General features: G+C 43.2%; 1 protein-coding gene across 4 annotated transcripts; it reads right to left on the minus strand.

The window, feature by feature from the left end:
• Positions 1-5,960: 5,960 nt before the first annotated feature.
• Nabp1 (nucleic acid binding protein 1) lies at positions 5,961-14,431 on the minus strand. 4 transcript variants are annotated; one of them, XM_037210423.1, is made up of 7 exons: positions 14,124-14,431; positions 13,419-13,557; positions 12,826-12,889; positions 10,609-10,680; positions 9,807-9,882; positions 9,140-9,188; positions 5,961-7,959 (listed from the first exon to the last, which is right to left on the minus strand). In XM_037210423.1, exons 4-7 carry the CDS (start codon positions 10,668-10,670, stop codon positions 7,790-7,792), a joined length of 357 nt encoding a protein of 118 aa, XP_037066318.1. In that variant the 5' UTR covers positions 10,671-10,680; positions 12,826-12,889; positions 13,419-13,557; positions 14,124-14,431; the 3' UTR covers positions 5,961-7,789. The 4 variants fall into 4 exon arrangements, with proteins under 4 accessions (XP_037066318.1, XP_028742398.1, XP_037066317.1 ...); XM_028886565.2 differs by lacking the exon at positions 12,826-12,889; XM_037210422.1 differs by lacking the exons at positions 12,826-12,889; positions 14,124-14,431 and adding an exon at positions 13,975-14,117.
• Between the last annotated feature and the right edge of the window lie 937 nt (positions 14,432-15,368).

Below are 15,368 nucleotides of genomic sequence, written 5' to 3' on the forward strand. Positions count from 1 at the left end.
CCTGCAGATCCAAATGTAGAACTCTCAGCTACCTCTCCAGCGCCATGCCGCCAAGCTTCCCACTGTGATAATGTACTAAAGCTCTGAACTGTACGCCAGCCCCAATCAAATGTTTTCTGTGTTGTGTGGTCATGGTGTTTCTCCACAGCAACAGAAACCCTAAGACAGGGATCTTTGTACATGCTTTAAAAGCAGGACTGAAAAGGCTTATTTTTCTAATTCTGTAAGCATTTTATATGTTAGGAACATTAGTGCCTTTTTCATGTGAATTAATCATGTTCCCTGGTTCATCATTTGGTTTTAATTTGTATTCGATAAATGGAGTCAAATTTATCAGCCTTTCCTTTAATATTTTGAGCCACTTTCTCCCCCATTCTCCAACACTGGGGAAGTCCAAGGCTTTATTGTAAAGCTTGTGTGCGGGTTTGTGGGAATGGCGCTCTGCTAATGCTCAAAGCCCACATTTTCCTTGCCGGTGTATTGAGCCAACTGGCTGGCTGTCGATCTGATTAGTCAGGTCTGTATTCGGTTAACATGTTATGACTAATCCCAGGTAAAACGTTGAAGTCTGTGCTTCTGCTCTCCATCTCCCCCTCTGCCTGTAGTTTTTTGTAACCACAATCCTGTCTCCTCGGAAGCCCTATCCAGTGTTCCAGCACAAGCCTCCATGCAGCGCTACCACGCAGCAGTTAAATTACAGGATTTTGTGTGTGACGTTTTGTCACTTCCTCCTCCTATGATCTCAGGCAAATTACTCAATCCTTCTAATAAGATAACATCTCCACCACAGCGTCATTTTATAAGGTAGCATAACGTAAGGAACTTGCCAGCATAGGACTTGGCATATTGTTAGTGCCCAATAAATTAGTCTATATTAAAGGGAAGAATCCTTAATCCCCACGTGATAATAATGTATGCAAATGGAAATGTGGTTAATGCGGAAACGATTCTACTGGAAGTGAAACTGTGCTGTGTGTTGTCCTGTTCTCACTTATAGGACTCAAGGTGGTTGGCAACTTGTCTCCAGGGAACCCTTATTCCTTAATAGGAAGCAGCATTTAGAAACACACACACACACACACACACACACAGGGCAAACTTTGCTAAGCAATGTGAATATTCTAGGTATGCCAACTAAATACAAACTATCAGTGAATACTATGAAAACTCAAAGCAGAGGGCATTTAGAGTTGGCTTTAAAAAAAAAAGTGTGGGAATCGAGCTGAACACTTGTCCTGAAAATACTGGAGTTTCCAGGCAATGCTCTGCTCTCAATGCTCTGTCCCAGACTTGGTGCCCTGTCCTACCACAGGGTCCCAGCTGAGAGCTCCAGCCGTCAGAAGAGTGATGTGCCCCCCACCCCCCCATCAGTCCTAAGCAGGTCCTCTAGCTTAGTCTCCAGCTCAGCACTGTCTGCCCCAAGGGACTGGACTGCCAGGCAGGAATCTAAAACTATAAATCCCTTTACACTGAAAAAAAAAATTTTTTTTTAACTTGATTGATGGCCAGTAGGGAACATTGGTTTAAGGCGTTAAGAAGCATGACAGAGAAACTTCTAGAGGGGTGACAATGTTCTGAATTTTGATGGAGTTTTGGAGCATGGTAAGACACTTTTTAAAAAACCATGAAGTTCACCTAAAATAGGTGCATTTCATTGTATATAAATTTTACACTAAACCTTGAAAATTCCAATGAATACTCATGTTGGAATATCAAGAAAAATATGCTGTTTGAAGTGGATCCAGATGGAATGACCATGATGGATAAATGGAAAGTTAGATGCTAATACAAAATTCAGGTGGTGAATACAGGTATCTATAAAATTCAACATTAGTTATCATAGATGGCTATGTGCAAATGCACAGCAATCACGATATCCAGGCAGGAACGCCTTCTGGTGTTTCTGCTGCTTACCCCAGCCACCGCTCTTGTCCTCTAGCCAAACATTCAGCCACAAGAAGTCCCTCCTCTACTACACTTTCCTAGGCAGGTCCAGGAGCCTCTTGGGCAAAGGAGGATGAAGCATGGTCCATTTGACCAGTGGGTCAGATCTTTGTGATGAAAGCCAAACCGTATCTATGTGCTGTCACAGCAGATCAGTAACATAAGTGCTTTCCTACACCAGGGAAATGTGCAAAAACTTGGAATTAAAGGTTTGTAATTGGAGCTGGGAACAGTGGTTCATACTGGGGAGGTGCAGCCGGGAAGAGCAAGGGCTCCAGGAGTCTGGGCCACATGGGACCCACTCCAAATTTTTTAAATTCACATAAATTTCTTAATATTCAGTTGAATTTTTCTGAAATCTTTCCAAATGGTATACAGGGATGATAGCATTTGCCTTACATCCAGGGGCCATGAAGGTTTTAATATTTGTTGAGTCTTAGATATGGAGATGCTTTGTACACACTGTCTTATTAGATTCTTCAAATAGGGCTAGACAGCTCCAATGTCATGTCATGTTGTTGATAAACAGCAGATACGGGACTCCAAGATCTCTTCAGCCCCAAACCATGTTTTCCCTTGACATTCTGACATGTTTTGATATGCAAAGTTCATATAACTGCAAGAATAGCGCCAGTCACTTCGCATAAAGCAGCACTGGGCAACAGAATGGTTCTAAGAGCAACGCCGTGCCTACTTCGTTTCCACCCAAACCCATCTTTTCTAACAGCTGTCACTAATCCTGACAGATAGCATCTGACAGCCAGTACAGGCTGGAGAGGAGACTAACTGGTGAAAAGCACTTGCTGCTCTTGGAGAAAGCCTGAGTTCAGTTCTCAGCACCCAAATGGCAGCTACCAACCATCTTTAGTTCTGCCCTCTTCTATCCTCCACAGGCAATAGGCACACATATGGTGCACATCTAAACATGCAGGCAAAATTATAAAAACCTTGAAAAACAGCCTTAGCAGTCTTGTATCTTCTATCTTTTGGGGCAGTTCAATATTTGATGTGCTTAAATAAGGGAATTTTTCCATTGCCTGTTTTACTATGACCACCTCTCAATGTCATGTACTTCCTTCATAAATCAGATAAAAATTATCATCCTATGGTATAACGGACCCTCTTCTCCACCTTAAGCTAAAGCAGATTCGTCCACAGAAACTGCACAGTAACTACCAGTAGGTGGCTCTCATGCTGACCATTTTTGCTCAAGTATCCAGGCTGGTCAGAAATCTTCCTTAGGGTTGAACATTTCATACTCCCATGGGAATTGTGCTGGAGATGGGATGGAGATCTGAAGGTGGAGACAGTGTGCCCTGTGCATTCTGTGATACCACTGCCTCCAGGACTACTTTAAACTCCTTTTTTTTTTCATATTGAGTTGAATGACAGGAGTACGAGATGCCATAACCACTTCCTGAGCTAAGCCCAAAATGTACTTTCAAGTTTTAACCTAATGATCAGGTGGAAAAGCTGGTTTTAACTGGATATAGAGGTCAGTGAGCCCATGCTACTCCTCTGTAGAATTCTGCCCTTAGGTTGGACACCTCTAGGCCAACCTGAGCCACAGTAAAACCTCTTCTCAGCAGAGATCTGATCTCAGCTTTGGTGTAATTTGATTCTATTTGAACCTAATTTAATTTTCTAGCATTTCTATGTAGAGGGCCTAATTATCTCTATTCAGAAACACTTGCTTCAGCCAGTAATTCTGTGCTCTTGAGAAACACCCTTCTAAATACATTTTCCCTTTTTAATACAGTTTCTGTGTTCTAGATTTATAGAAAAGGAACCAAGAAAACATACACAATTCCAAAAATCAAGCTATCTCACTGTAAAAGGAAGATGGCAAGGACAAGAGATCTCCAAAGTGTTTGATGCAGGTCTTTCTGGCCTAAGTTTCAATCCAGATCAGAGGGGGCAATCCATACTTCTGAAGAGCTTCATGTATGTTATCGAAAACTAGATTTTTGCTGAACATGTATTCAAGGTTACTCCATAGTCAAGTCTGTGAACAAGAAAGCTAGCCTGGCTTGAATCCAAACGGGAATTTTGAATACAATGATCTTTAATTTTAGCTGGAAATGGATGGTGAAGCACAGGCTCTTTAAAGCATGCAGTAGCCCTCCAGTGTGTGTCAATACGTCTGTGGATCTAACTATAGGTCTGCAATGAACTGTGGCTTCGCTCTCAATGCTCAGGGAACACCATAACACTTTGGATTATATATCTGGACTCTTCAAATGGCTTAAATACCTACTGGTTGAAATGTTAAATGTTACTACACTGAACAACTCATAATGGAAGAAAAATTTCTTGGCAATATTTTCAGGTCTAATGTTAGTGTGGAAAAATGCTTATTAGTAACTTAATGGACTTGATTTTGTGTCTGTGGTCTTTGTTCATTCAGAAACCCGGAATAATTTGGCTATAGCCTTCTAGCATATTTCCAATAAAGCAAAACTTTGATGCATCTAAAGCACTTCAATACACCTAACAATTTTCTAGCTTCTCCCCTGGGTGTCATACGTCAGTGATGGTGCTACTTTCAAAGGTCACAATTCGATGTCAGAAGCATACCTGAGTGTTAATCATTAAAACTACTTTGTGAACTGTGGGGCTGTTAATCACTCCCACTTAAAATCAACATCTAGAGCCTCAGCACCAAGGATCTCACTAGCCAATCTCTCTGCCCCAAACCTCCTCATCCCATCCCTGTACTAGAAAATGATTGGAACCATATGGTCCTTGTCTACTAAAAATGATCAGACTTTCAGCAGGTAAGAGACAGGGAAGTAAAAACTGGGCATCAAACAAACAGGAAGGCGAGGGAGCTCAGAGGGGTTAGAGCTTGACACACGTCTGTTTGGGAACATGTTCTGTCGCTTCCAATGCCTCTCAGTCATCACTAGAGTCGAGTCACACACAGCCTAAAATGGCTTCAAGCAAACAGCCATTAGGGTAATGATACCCAAGAAGGGAAGCATTTCAGCAACTGTACTGGCAGGTCAGATCCCTCCGCAAACGAAACTAGCAACTGGGATGCTCCTATGGACTACTGCACTGGACTATTCTGTATATAATCTCAATATATAATCTCTGAATATAATCTAAAAATATAAAGGGCTAGTTAACCTTCAAACTATGCTTTAAAACTAATCACTCTTCAAGTTTTAACACCAAGTTACTAAGACTATGGAGGAAAAGCCAAACAGAGTTGGTACGGTATAGGAAAACCTGGGTATTTAAATGCTTCTGTGAAGGCAAACTTCAGGCTTTGGCCATTTGGACTTCCTCTTTCTATCCTGTGGCAACTGTCCAAACACCTGGCCAGACAAAAGGGACAAGCTGGCCTGATCATACGTTGTGGCTCCACTCCAGAACTCTTCCCAGGGACAATAATGGGGACCCAAACCTAGAAATGCATTTCTACACTACATGGTTTTTGCTGAAATTTGTGACAACGTTGAAGGCAGAGAGGAGGAAGGCTGACACTTTCTTCCGTAACGTCTTGATGAGTGGTATCCAAGCAGTCTGGGAAGGCAATTAGTCATTACTGTTTGGATGGCACTTTGCTTTGGTTTTGCAAGTTTTCCTTAAGAAAAAAGAAACTTGTTAATAAATCAAACCACAAAACATGTTAAATACCTGAGATAAACTTCAGTCATAAGTAAAATCTTAGACCATGTTCTACTTAATCTCAGTACCTTAAAGCACATTGATACTTCCACACTGAGCTCAGCATTTCCTCTGTTAACATTTTGACCATACCACAAGACTTGACTGATCATTTATCAGAACTTATTGTTATTCCCTATGTCAAAGTCCTAACTCCTCAAAGGAGTACCACTGGTCCTTTTCCTAATCACGACCTCCCTAGCATCACGGGTGAGAAGAAAACGGAAGCCCAGTGACCCACACCTTACCATACTTAAATCTGCCAAGGTTCAAATCCTTTCTTTAGAAATTACCTTTAAACACCATACCTCCCACAAATAAAAGTACCATTTTCCTACCTCTTAAAATTTCAACATTAGTTTGTCATTTATTTTTATTTAAAACATCTGTAATCACAAAACACAAGTTATTTAACTCTTAGGTAACTTTTTTTGAAGCATTCGGTAATGCAAACAAAAAAATCATAAATTACAAAACCAAATTAGCTATAATTATTAATGTATGAACAAATGACCAATTATCTATAATATCAAAGCACTATACCTATAAACCATATGTAAATTCCCTGCAATTTCTCAAATGTTGTAATAATCTCCACACGGAGCCTAATACAGTGCAAACTGAAAATCTGTTAAACGGAATTAGAACGAAATCTGGTGCAGATTATATCCAAATGCTACAGACTTTGAATAGAAACTCACTTTTTGTACAGGGAGGTGAGGAGAAACGGCAGGTACAGAGCTGGACAGCAGCCAGGCTGAAGCCGACTCAGCTTCAGCTTCAGGGAACTCGGCCGGCCTCTCCACGCTTGGGACAAAGCAGAGCTGGTGGCTGTGCCGTCCGTCAGCAGAGCAAGGGACTTTCTCAGGAGGTAACATTTAAAGAGACAAACTAACAACGAAAATATCTACCAATTACCCACCCCTACAGTAAACAGAAGTACCAGGACACACAAACCCCACCCTAACATTTCTAACTGAGGTATATACTTCTTACGCCATTTATCTTTTGCTAATAAGGCTATGTGATGTGTTCAGAAACTAAAGTGCACACTCACACACACACTCACACACACACTCACACACACACTCCTCCAGAAGAAAGGCAGTACCTACCCCAGTCTTTTTCCTTCTGATGACCTGTAACAGGTAGTCACATGGCTATAAAAATTCAATCTGAATTGTATTTGCTACAATATTTATCTACTACAAGTTTTTGGTTTTTGTATTTTGGTTTTTTTTTTTAATAATCTGATCAGCCTGGTATGGCAGTGCACAACTTTAACCCCAGCATCTAGGAGACAGAGACAGCAGCAGGAAGATCAGAGTTCAGAGACCCCTCTGGTCTACATGACAAGTTCCAGCCTAGACAGGGCTACAGAGTAAGACTGAGTCTCAAAATTACTACAACTAGTACTAATGAGATCACTGTCCGCTGCGGTACTGCAACTCCCTCCAATCACACTAATATTTAACATGGTTGTTTCAAAAATAAAACATTCAAGGACTCCACTGTAAATTTTTCTTCAACATTTTTTAACAGATGGCAAGAGCATTATCTTGAACAGTTTTTGCCTAAAAATGACTTGTTATATTACACATTTTATTCCATAATTCTGATAAGGAATCTGGTTTTCTGGTAATTAAACAAGGATTTAGGACGACTTTGTCCTTGTACAGCCTGAATGGCAGTGCGGTCACTCTAGCAAGCCAGTCATCCCGGGAACAGGCACTGGAAGTACCATCGCACTGGCCAGGCTTCGGGCTTGGGGGCTATCACTTCAGGTGGCAACATCCCAGTTAAGACAGAAGAACATTTCCCATGAAATGTTATGGCAGACATCACAGAGAGTACGCAGAAGATCCAGAGGCCATAAAGCTGGTGTCTTAAGTAACTCACCCTTGAAACAGGGACAGGTTTTCAAGTGATACCCAGTAAGTTCTTGCTCTAAAAATAAATGTTCCTGCTTTCAGAGTTCCTATTCTTCGATAGGATGTAACCGAGCAGCTTAACTTTTGCAATACAAACCAACCATTCTTCTTAACAAACCAACAATGTAAAAGGAAACCCGTAAGAGACGAACTTTTCACAGTTAACGAGAAATAAAAGTGCACTAAGTGTTCAAGTAGGGCATGTAGTTTAAAGACTACACGTGTCTCTTTGGCTTAGGTCATCTCTTAAAGGCTCTCCTCGGATCCCTGGCATTACTTATTGTGGTCATGACTGTTTGACTACAACGGGTTCCTGGTAGCTGTGGATTGATGGGTTCCCGGACATTGCTTCTACCACTATATGGAAGATGATATCCCCTTGACTCAGGGCCAGTCTGAACACCATTTCCTAAGATAAGGATACAAAAAAAAAAAAAAAAAAAACACCATTTTCAGAAGTAGTCTATATTATGCTATGCTACAGAAACTATCATTTAAAGCTCCTACACACACTGTAAAGGCTTATAAATATTATGGAAAACAAGCACCTTCATTCTATAATGAAAAAAGATGTAGGCTCTAGGGCTCTGCAACAGTATTATTACCAAATACATCACCTTGGTACTGAGTGAATAGAAAGAAGAAAATCTAACTTGAGCAATAAAATAAGGAATAGAGTATTAAAAGAAAAAAACATGAATTGCCTAATACTGTAAAAAAAAAGGAGGGAGCAGAGAGATGTTTGAGTACTGGTGTTTGACTCAAATACAATTAATGTTTTGATGCAATCAAACTATTTGCATACAGATTTTCCACAATGTGAGTTGGTCACAAAGTCTTCGGCAACCCTAACAACCACAGAAAGATGCATCTCAAAGACATATCCTCAGCTACTTAAAGACAAAAGACCTTTATTAGGTCTCCAAGGATCACTGGTGAGGTCTGAGAAGACAGGCTACTCTTTTTTTTTTTTTTTTTTTTTTTTTTTTTAATTTGGTTTTTCGAGACAGGGTTTCTCTGTGTAGCTTTGCGCCTTTCCTGGAACTCACTTGGTAGCCCAGGCTGGCCTCGAACTCACAGAGATCCGCCTGGCTCTGCCTCCCGAGTGCTGGGATTAAAGGCGTGCGCCACCACCGCCCGGCATGACAGGCTACTCTTTTAAAACACAACAAAGAACATGAGGAATGTTAAAGTAGTCACCGACTGCTTCTCTACAGCATCATTTGTCTGGACAGGTTCCAACATGCCAAAACAGCCAGTAATTCTGCATATATTATAAATAACCACTACATCATACACATTTGCAAAAATTAAAAAGTAAAAGATCTCGTCGTCAGAGGGTTACCAAAATTAGTCTTCTTACTAATCAATGTTCAGCATAATGGGCCCCAGTGTTTAAATACAGAATGTGCTCAATACATTGGCCTGGACAAGTATCTCCAAGTTTTACAAAATCATTTACTTGAGTAACCTTGTCTACTGGAGTTGCCGTTTAACACTAAATTATACCTAAAGAGATTGTTTTCCTTTACATTTTTCATCATTCTCGTAATGTTTACATGTCAGCACAAATAAGGAAAAAGTCTTACCCACTGGCCCATATGTACTGGCGCTCCCTTTATCCTTCTCATTGTATACCTGAAAGAAGTTTTAAGTTAGACAAATGAAGACAGAAGTAACTCATGTATAAAATAATTTTTAAATTTTAAGGCTTTAAAAAATGATTTAACAATATTTAAAGATTTGTCTAAGTCCGTTCAATGTGAAAGCATTCAGAAATCTTCCGCAAGCCTCTTAAAACCTTTATTACACCCTGATAGTACCTCTACTCTGCAAAATACTAAACAGCACATATATCTATTATCACAAAGTATATACAGACTCTCAGAACCTATGTAATAAAGGTTACCTGAAGGTTTTTTTTCTTTTGAGACAGGGTCTCATAAACCCCAAGTTGGCCTCACACTCGCTATGAAGCCAAGGATGGCTTTGAACTCCTTCCCCCCGACCTCCAACCTGCTGAGAACAGGACTTTAGGCAGGCACCGCCACGCCAGTCTTAGGAAGTCCTGGGGCTGAGCCCAGGACTTCATGCATGCTAGGCAAGGAGGCTATCAGTTGCACTGTATCCTCAACATCGTCTTATAGTTCTTTTCATTACCCTTTGGACATCAGAGGTTTGGCCTACTGACAGAATTATAGTAAAGAGTCAACTTAACCCAATCATAAAAATATACCATGTATTTGGATTAATTACCCCTTTGTTCTGCTGCCCTCTATAATCTGGGTTTGGCTCACTGAAATTTGGCACTTCTGAATACACCATACAAAACCTGAAAGTAAAGGACAAGTTAAATGATTTTTTTTATATAACCGCCTTAACCTACAAGAATGAAAACCTTAGGTGTCAAAGAATTACCTTAACAGTAGCATGCTAATTCATTTGTAATAAAAATTTCCTAAATAACTACATCCCATATTAACACCCAACTACGTGATTCTCATCGAATCCCTCTTTTGATCACTATGAATCTGCAAAGATAATCACAGGTAAAGAATAAACTCTAGATGATTAAGACAGATAATTGGCTAGCAAGCCACCACTTCCTCCCAGGGCTTCTTGTCATTGACAACACACTTGGTACCGTGTTCACACATAAGCATTTTCTTAGCTCTTCAATTCTAAAAAGAAACTAGATCCAGTTTGGGAAAATCTTAAACTGACCCTGACAAACAGCCATGAGTAAAATGAGTAACTTCCTGTGTTTCCTCACCTCGCTGACCTCCATTACTGCGGCATCTCTGTATGCAAGACCATCTATCTAGCCAGACGCTGCTGTAATCCTGACCCAAAGACGTTTCATAATCCCAACTCTAAAGGGCCCCACCGGGGCTGCTCAACGAAGCTGAGTACTGACCATGTTTAATAAACCAGTTACCTACCTACAGCATGAAACCAAGTTTCCAAAGGCCCAGTAAGCGGTTTATAGCTTATACTTACTGTTTATTCGGCAGACATATTTGAAACTTAATCATACAAAATATATCTTAATACTTACTCCCCAATTTTTTGAAGTTCACCACCTCTTCCAGTATAAAGTGTCAGGCATCCTTTCCACATTGACGCATACCTAGAAGGAAAATAAATCAGGTTTTCAGAAGAATGTATAGCTCTATTAAATTTTCAGTGTATTTCTGTATTAGGTAGAACTGCAAACCAACCCATTTACCTCAAGTCAAATATAGTCCATGTAACTTTAATAAGAAATTACAAGCTGGGAGGTAGTGGTGGTGCACGCCTTTAATCCCAGCACTCGGGAGGCAGAGCCAGGCGGATCTCTGTGAGTTCGAGGCCAGCCTGGGAGACAGAGTGAGTTCCAGGACAGGCCCCAAAGCTACACAGAGAAACCCTGTCTCGAAAAAAACCACAAAGAATTATACAAAGAAAATTCTACCGCCAAATTATGACATAATCATCTAAATCTTAACCCTAGGAAAAAATTTTTGAGCACTGCTGGAAAAATCTAAACCCAGGCCTTCCTTGCGCTAGGCAAGTACTCAGCCACTAAGATAAGTTACAGGATCTTGTTTCTAAGCCTTATATTTAGGCATCCCCGGAAGTTGCCCAGGCTGGTCTTGAACTTGCTCAGTAGCCAACTAGCCCTCAACCTTGCCATCTTCCAGTCTCAGCCTCAGGAGGAACTGGGACGTCAGGCATGGGCTCCTATGCCTAACTTCAGACACGGTGACGGGCATTTTGAATCCCAGCACTGAGAAGGCTGAAACAGGAAAAACTCAAATCTGAGGCCAGCCTCAAAGAGGACACTGGACGGGGAGGAGTGGCGTTCTGGGAAAGTACGAGCACTGCTGTTCCTATTAGTTAACAGAGGGGGAGCTGCTTTTCTGTCGGTGAAGAATTGGTTTCATTGGTTAAAGCTCTCCAAACTATTTTTTAGAAAAAAATGTTATACCTTCTCAGTGAACTGTTGGACAACAATTAAAATTATTTTAAAACACAGACACCTAATCTCAACAGAAGGAACATCTGTAAAATTCTCTACATTGCACATTTAGAGGAAAGCACACGATTTCTGTGCTCTAAAGACCGACCGGTGTGCAGCTTAGTTAAGAGGACAGGAGGGAGGGAAACACCCGGGAAAGAGAAGAGTTCAAGTGCATTCTAAGAAGGAGCTGCTGATACCAGGAATTCAGCATTTGCACTGCCTTCCAGCCACAGAGATGAGAATTCAACACACTAGTATTTTCTTTCATGCTTACTGACATGGTCATGGAAGATACAAGTTTTACTACTACTTCTGCAGACACAGTTTCCATGCTCCTCAAAATTTAGTACAACTTTATCAAGGAGCAAAAAATAAATGGGAAAAAAAGGATCACTAATCTTCCTCTTGCCCTGCCAGCCTTCCCAAATTTTGCAACTTTTCATATCAATATAATGGAACTAATTGTTTACTCTGACCAATTTTAAATGTGTATGACATCATTAAATCTAAGGAAAATATAAATTAGTCAGCTTAGCAAAATCAGACCAAAGTCTGGTTTTTCAATGTTTCTTTGTACAACTACTAGGGTAACTTCATGGCTTATAATACGTATTATTATTATTATTATTATTATTATTATTATTATTATTGCTACTACAGTCCTCACCATAGCCTCCAAAGGAGGAATTCTCTTTTGCAGAAGTTAAGATGTAATTTAGTGTTGCAATATGACTCAGTGTTTGAGAATAAGATGTCTAACTCCTGACTCTCACTTCCTGCTTTGATGATACTTTACCTCACTTCCTGAAAATGTTGTAAGGCCTGTACGACTGTATCAAAGAACTCCCGTCCAGAAGACTAACTACTTCACTTCTCCCAGAGTCTTAGCCAACATCAATTGCCAACTATTTTTCTGGTAGTTACCAATAAAATTATTATAGTTCTCCTAATCACATAAGCTTCCACATTTCTAAGATCCTTCCCTGGCCTTTTCTTAAGACTAACATTTGGTAAAAATTTCAAAAGTTGATGAAAAACAATGCTCCATCTCTATGGCCAACAGTTTGCCAACTAAAGATGTTCTCCATGTATCAGATGTCCCTTCTGACACTTTCTGTGAATTTGGGAGTTTGGGAAACACTGATCTTACAGAAGAAATCATTTTCAAAAATGAATGTGTATCCGAGACACTGTCTTTATCTTTTCTGAGTACAAACGTGACCACAGAAAAATGTTAAATTCAAGCTGGGCCTCAGAGGGCCGAATGCTTGCCTGGCATGTGGGAGGCCTCTGGCTCATCCTCAGACATTTGGGTACATGCCTGTAATCACACCACCTGGGAAGTGGAGGCAGGAAGGTCAGAAGTTCAAGCTCATTCTCCCAGGCATCTTAAAAGTTCACAACCTGGAATACAGGAGACACTTTCCAAAACACTTTCCAAAAGGTGAAGCAGGAAGGGCAAAATTTCCCAGTTGCTCAGTTTATGTCCACACCACCTAAATGATGAGTGCCAACAGTGTTGACAGGGTTTCAAGGCACTAAAAAAGGAAGTGGAAGTCATTATACCAATGCACGGGCTGATTATAAAGCTACTGTGGTCCTATTAGCCTACTAAAAAGGCTCACTGACTCCCATGCATTCCTTTAAAAAAATATAACTAACCTTTAAAACTGGAGGGGAGCAGTGAACTCCCTACCTGAAACACTCTTAGCTGCAAAGGGTGAGCGAGCTGCTGCCAATTCTGCCCACCAAAACAGCGCAGAGCTTCTCGGTGCAGCCCACGGAAGAGCCAGGCGACTCAAAACTTGGCAGGACCCCCTTAAGTCGGCCAACTCCACACCTACCCCCAATTTACACACACCTACCCTCTGGTCAACCGAATAATATCCCCTGTCTGTATGAGCCCTCCGATCTCATCCCACACAGAAATAGTGATGCTCCCCGTTCTATCGGCTACTTTGCAGGACCTCACTTCATGGCCGTCTTTGGTTTTGGTCACGCGTCCTGTGAAGATTTAGAAATCAAAGGGAGGGAGAGGATATGTTAGATAACGAGTCCGGTTCAGGGCAGCCGTCTCACCCTCCTAGGGCACGCTACATGCCTGGCTTCTGTCCCGGGCTAGGAGCCGAGTCCGGGCTAGGTTGGCCGGGAGCACGTGGGGGCGCGGGGCGGGGAAGAGGTCCGAGCGCTCGAGGGTGTGGGGCGGGCTGCGGACCCCACTTACCTATCTCCAGGACAATAAAGACGACATTTAAGTTTTTCAGTCCGGCCTTAATGTCTTTTATGAAAAGAGGAGGGTCGCTGACCCCAAGCATACTGAGGCAGGTGCTGGCTACGCTGCTGCGGAGACCCCGCTGGGCAAAGCTTCCCACCCTCCGGGGCCAGGGGCAGAGCCTGGGGGGTGCGGGGGAGGTGGGCAACCTGGGGCGGGGCTGGCGACCGGGGTCAGGAAGCGGTTATTTCAGGGGCCGGGGAGACCAGCCCTGGAGGCACCACGCCAAAAGAAAGAAAAGAAAAAAAAAACTGGAGGACAGGAGGAGGGGGTGGAAAAAAAAAAAAAAGACGCTCACAAGTTCCAAAATCAAAAAGACGACGCGCTCGCTCGGCACACCGTGTGGGCGGCGAGCCAACGAGGGTGCGTGCGGACCGCCGCCTCGGCGGCTAAGGGGCTGGGAGGCAGCGGGGACGGCCCTGCCCGACCGAGTCTCGCTGCCCCTCGCACACACGCACGGACGCACGCACGCACACTCGCGCGGGCGACCCCTCCGTCCCCGGCTCCGGGAAAGAGACCGTGACTGCAAAAAACGACGGCCGCGCAGCAGCAGCAGCAACACAGCAACCGCGCAGCCCGCGTCCCCCAGCGGCGACTGCCGACGGCGGCCCGGAGCAGGGACTAATAAGCCGCGCCCCGCCCCTTGTGGCGTCACGCGACGTCGCCACGCCCACTCGGCCCGACGCAGCCCCTCCAGCTCCGCCCCCGTCCGCGCAAAGCCCCGCCCCCCCGGGCTTCCAACCCGCGCTCGGCCACACCCTCCCCTCTAGCCCCACCCTCTATCCGCGCAAACCCCGCCCCCCGGGCGTCCAACCCGCGCTCGGCCACACCCTCCCCTCTAGCCCCACCCTCTATCCGCGCAGGCCCCGCCCCCCGGCCCTCCAATCCGCGCTCGGCCACACCCTCCTCTCACCAGGTCTTCCGGGTTTCTGCCGAGCTCGGTCTTTGGCCGCTGGTTGCGGGCTCGGGCAGCTTCTCCCGGTCTCTCGGGCCTTCTGTCCGCCCAACCTTGCCCTTTAGCACCGCGATCACGTGGAACGCTGGTGTTCCGGACCCCGTGGGTAGGGCAAACGTGCAGTGGAGAAGGAACAGGGCTCCGGGGAGGGCGGTGGAGCGGGATCGAGGAGGGAGGGAGAGGCTGGCTGCCCTGCCGCAGCTTCCCATCCCAAGGGAACTCGCCCACCAACCTTCCTACTTTAGGCGTGTTTAAAATTGGGAAAGATCTTCAAGCAACTTGTAAACCTCCTTTGTTGCTAAAAATAACCCTACGTAGTTAAGTCCCACAGAGGTTTCATTTTCCTTTAGCCCTTTTCTAATTTGTATTTGACTTTTATGTAATAACTAAAATGAACTAATCATGCAATTGCGACGGGAAACCTGAAAACGTAACCTGAAAGGGACGGGTGTGAGCTTTACAGACAAGCCAACTGGCGTTGGTAGCTGGTTGTGTAAAGTTTAAAATCAATAGTTAAGCTTCCATCTGACAGCCACTTCAATTGGACTCTCGTGAAAGGTGTTTGTTTTTGTAATACAGGTAAAAAAC

This window comes from Peromyscus leucopus, chromosome 13 (genome assembly GCF_004664715.2).
Source record: "Peromyscus leucopus breed LL Stock chromosome 13, UCI_PerLeu_2.1, whole genome shotgun sequence".
Lineage (NCBI taxonomy): Eukaryota > Metazoa > Chordata > Mammalia > Rodentia > Cricetidae > Peromyscus > Peromyscus leucopus.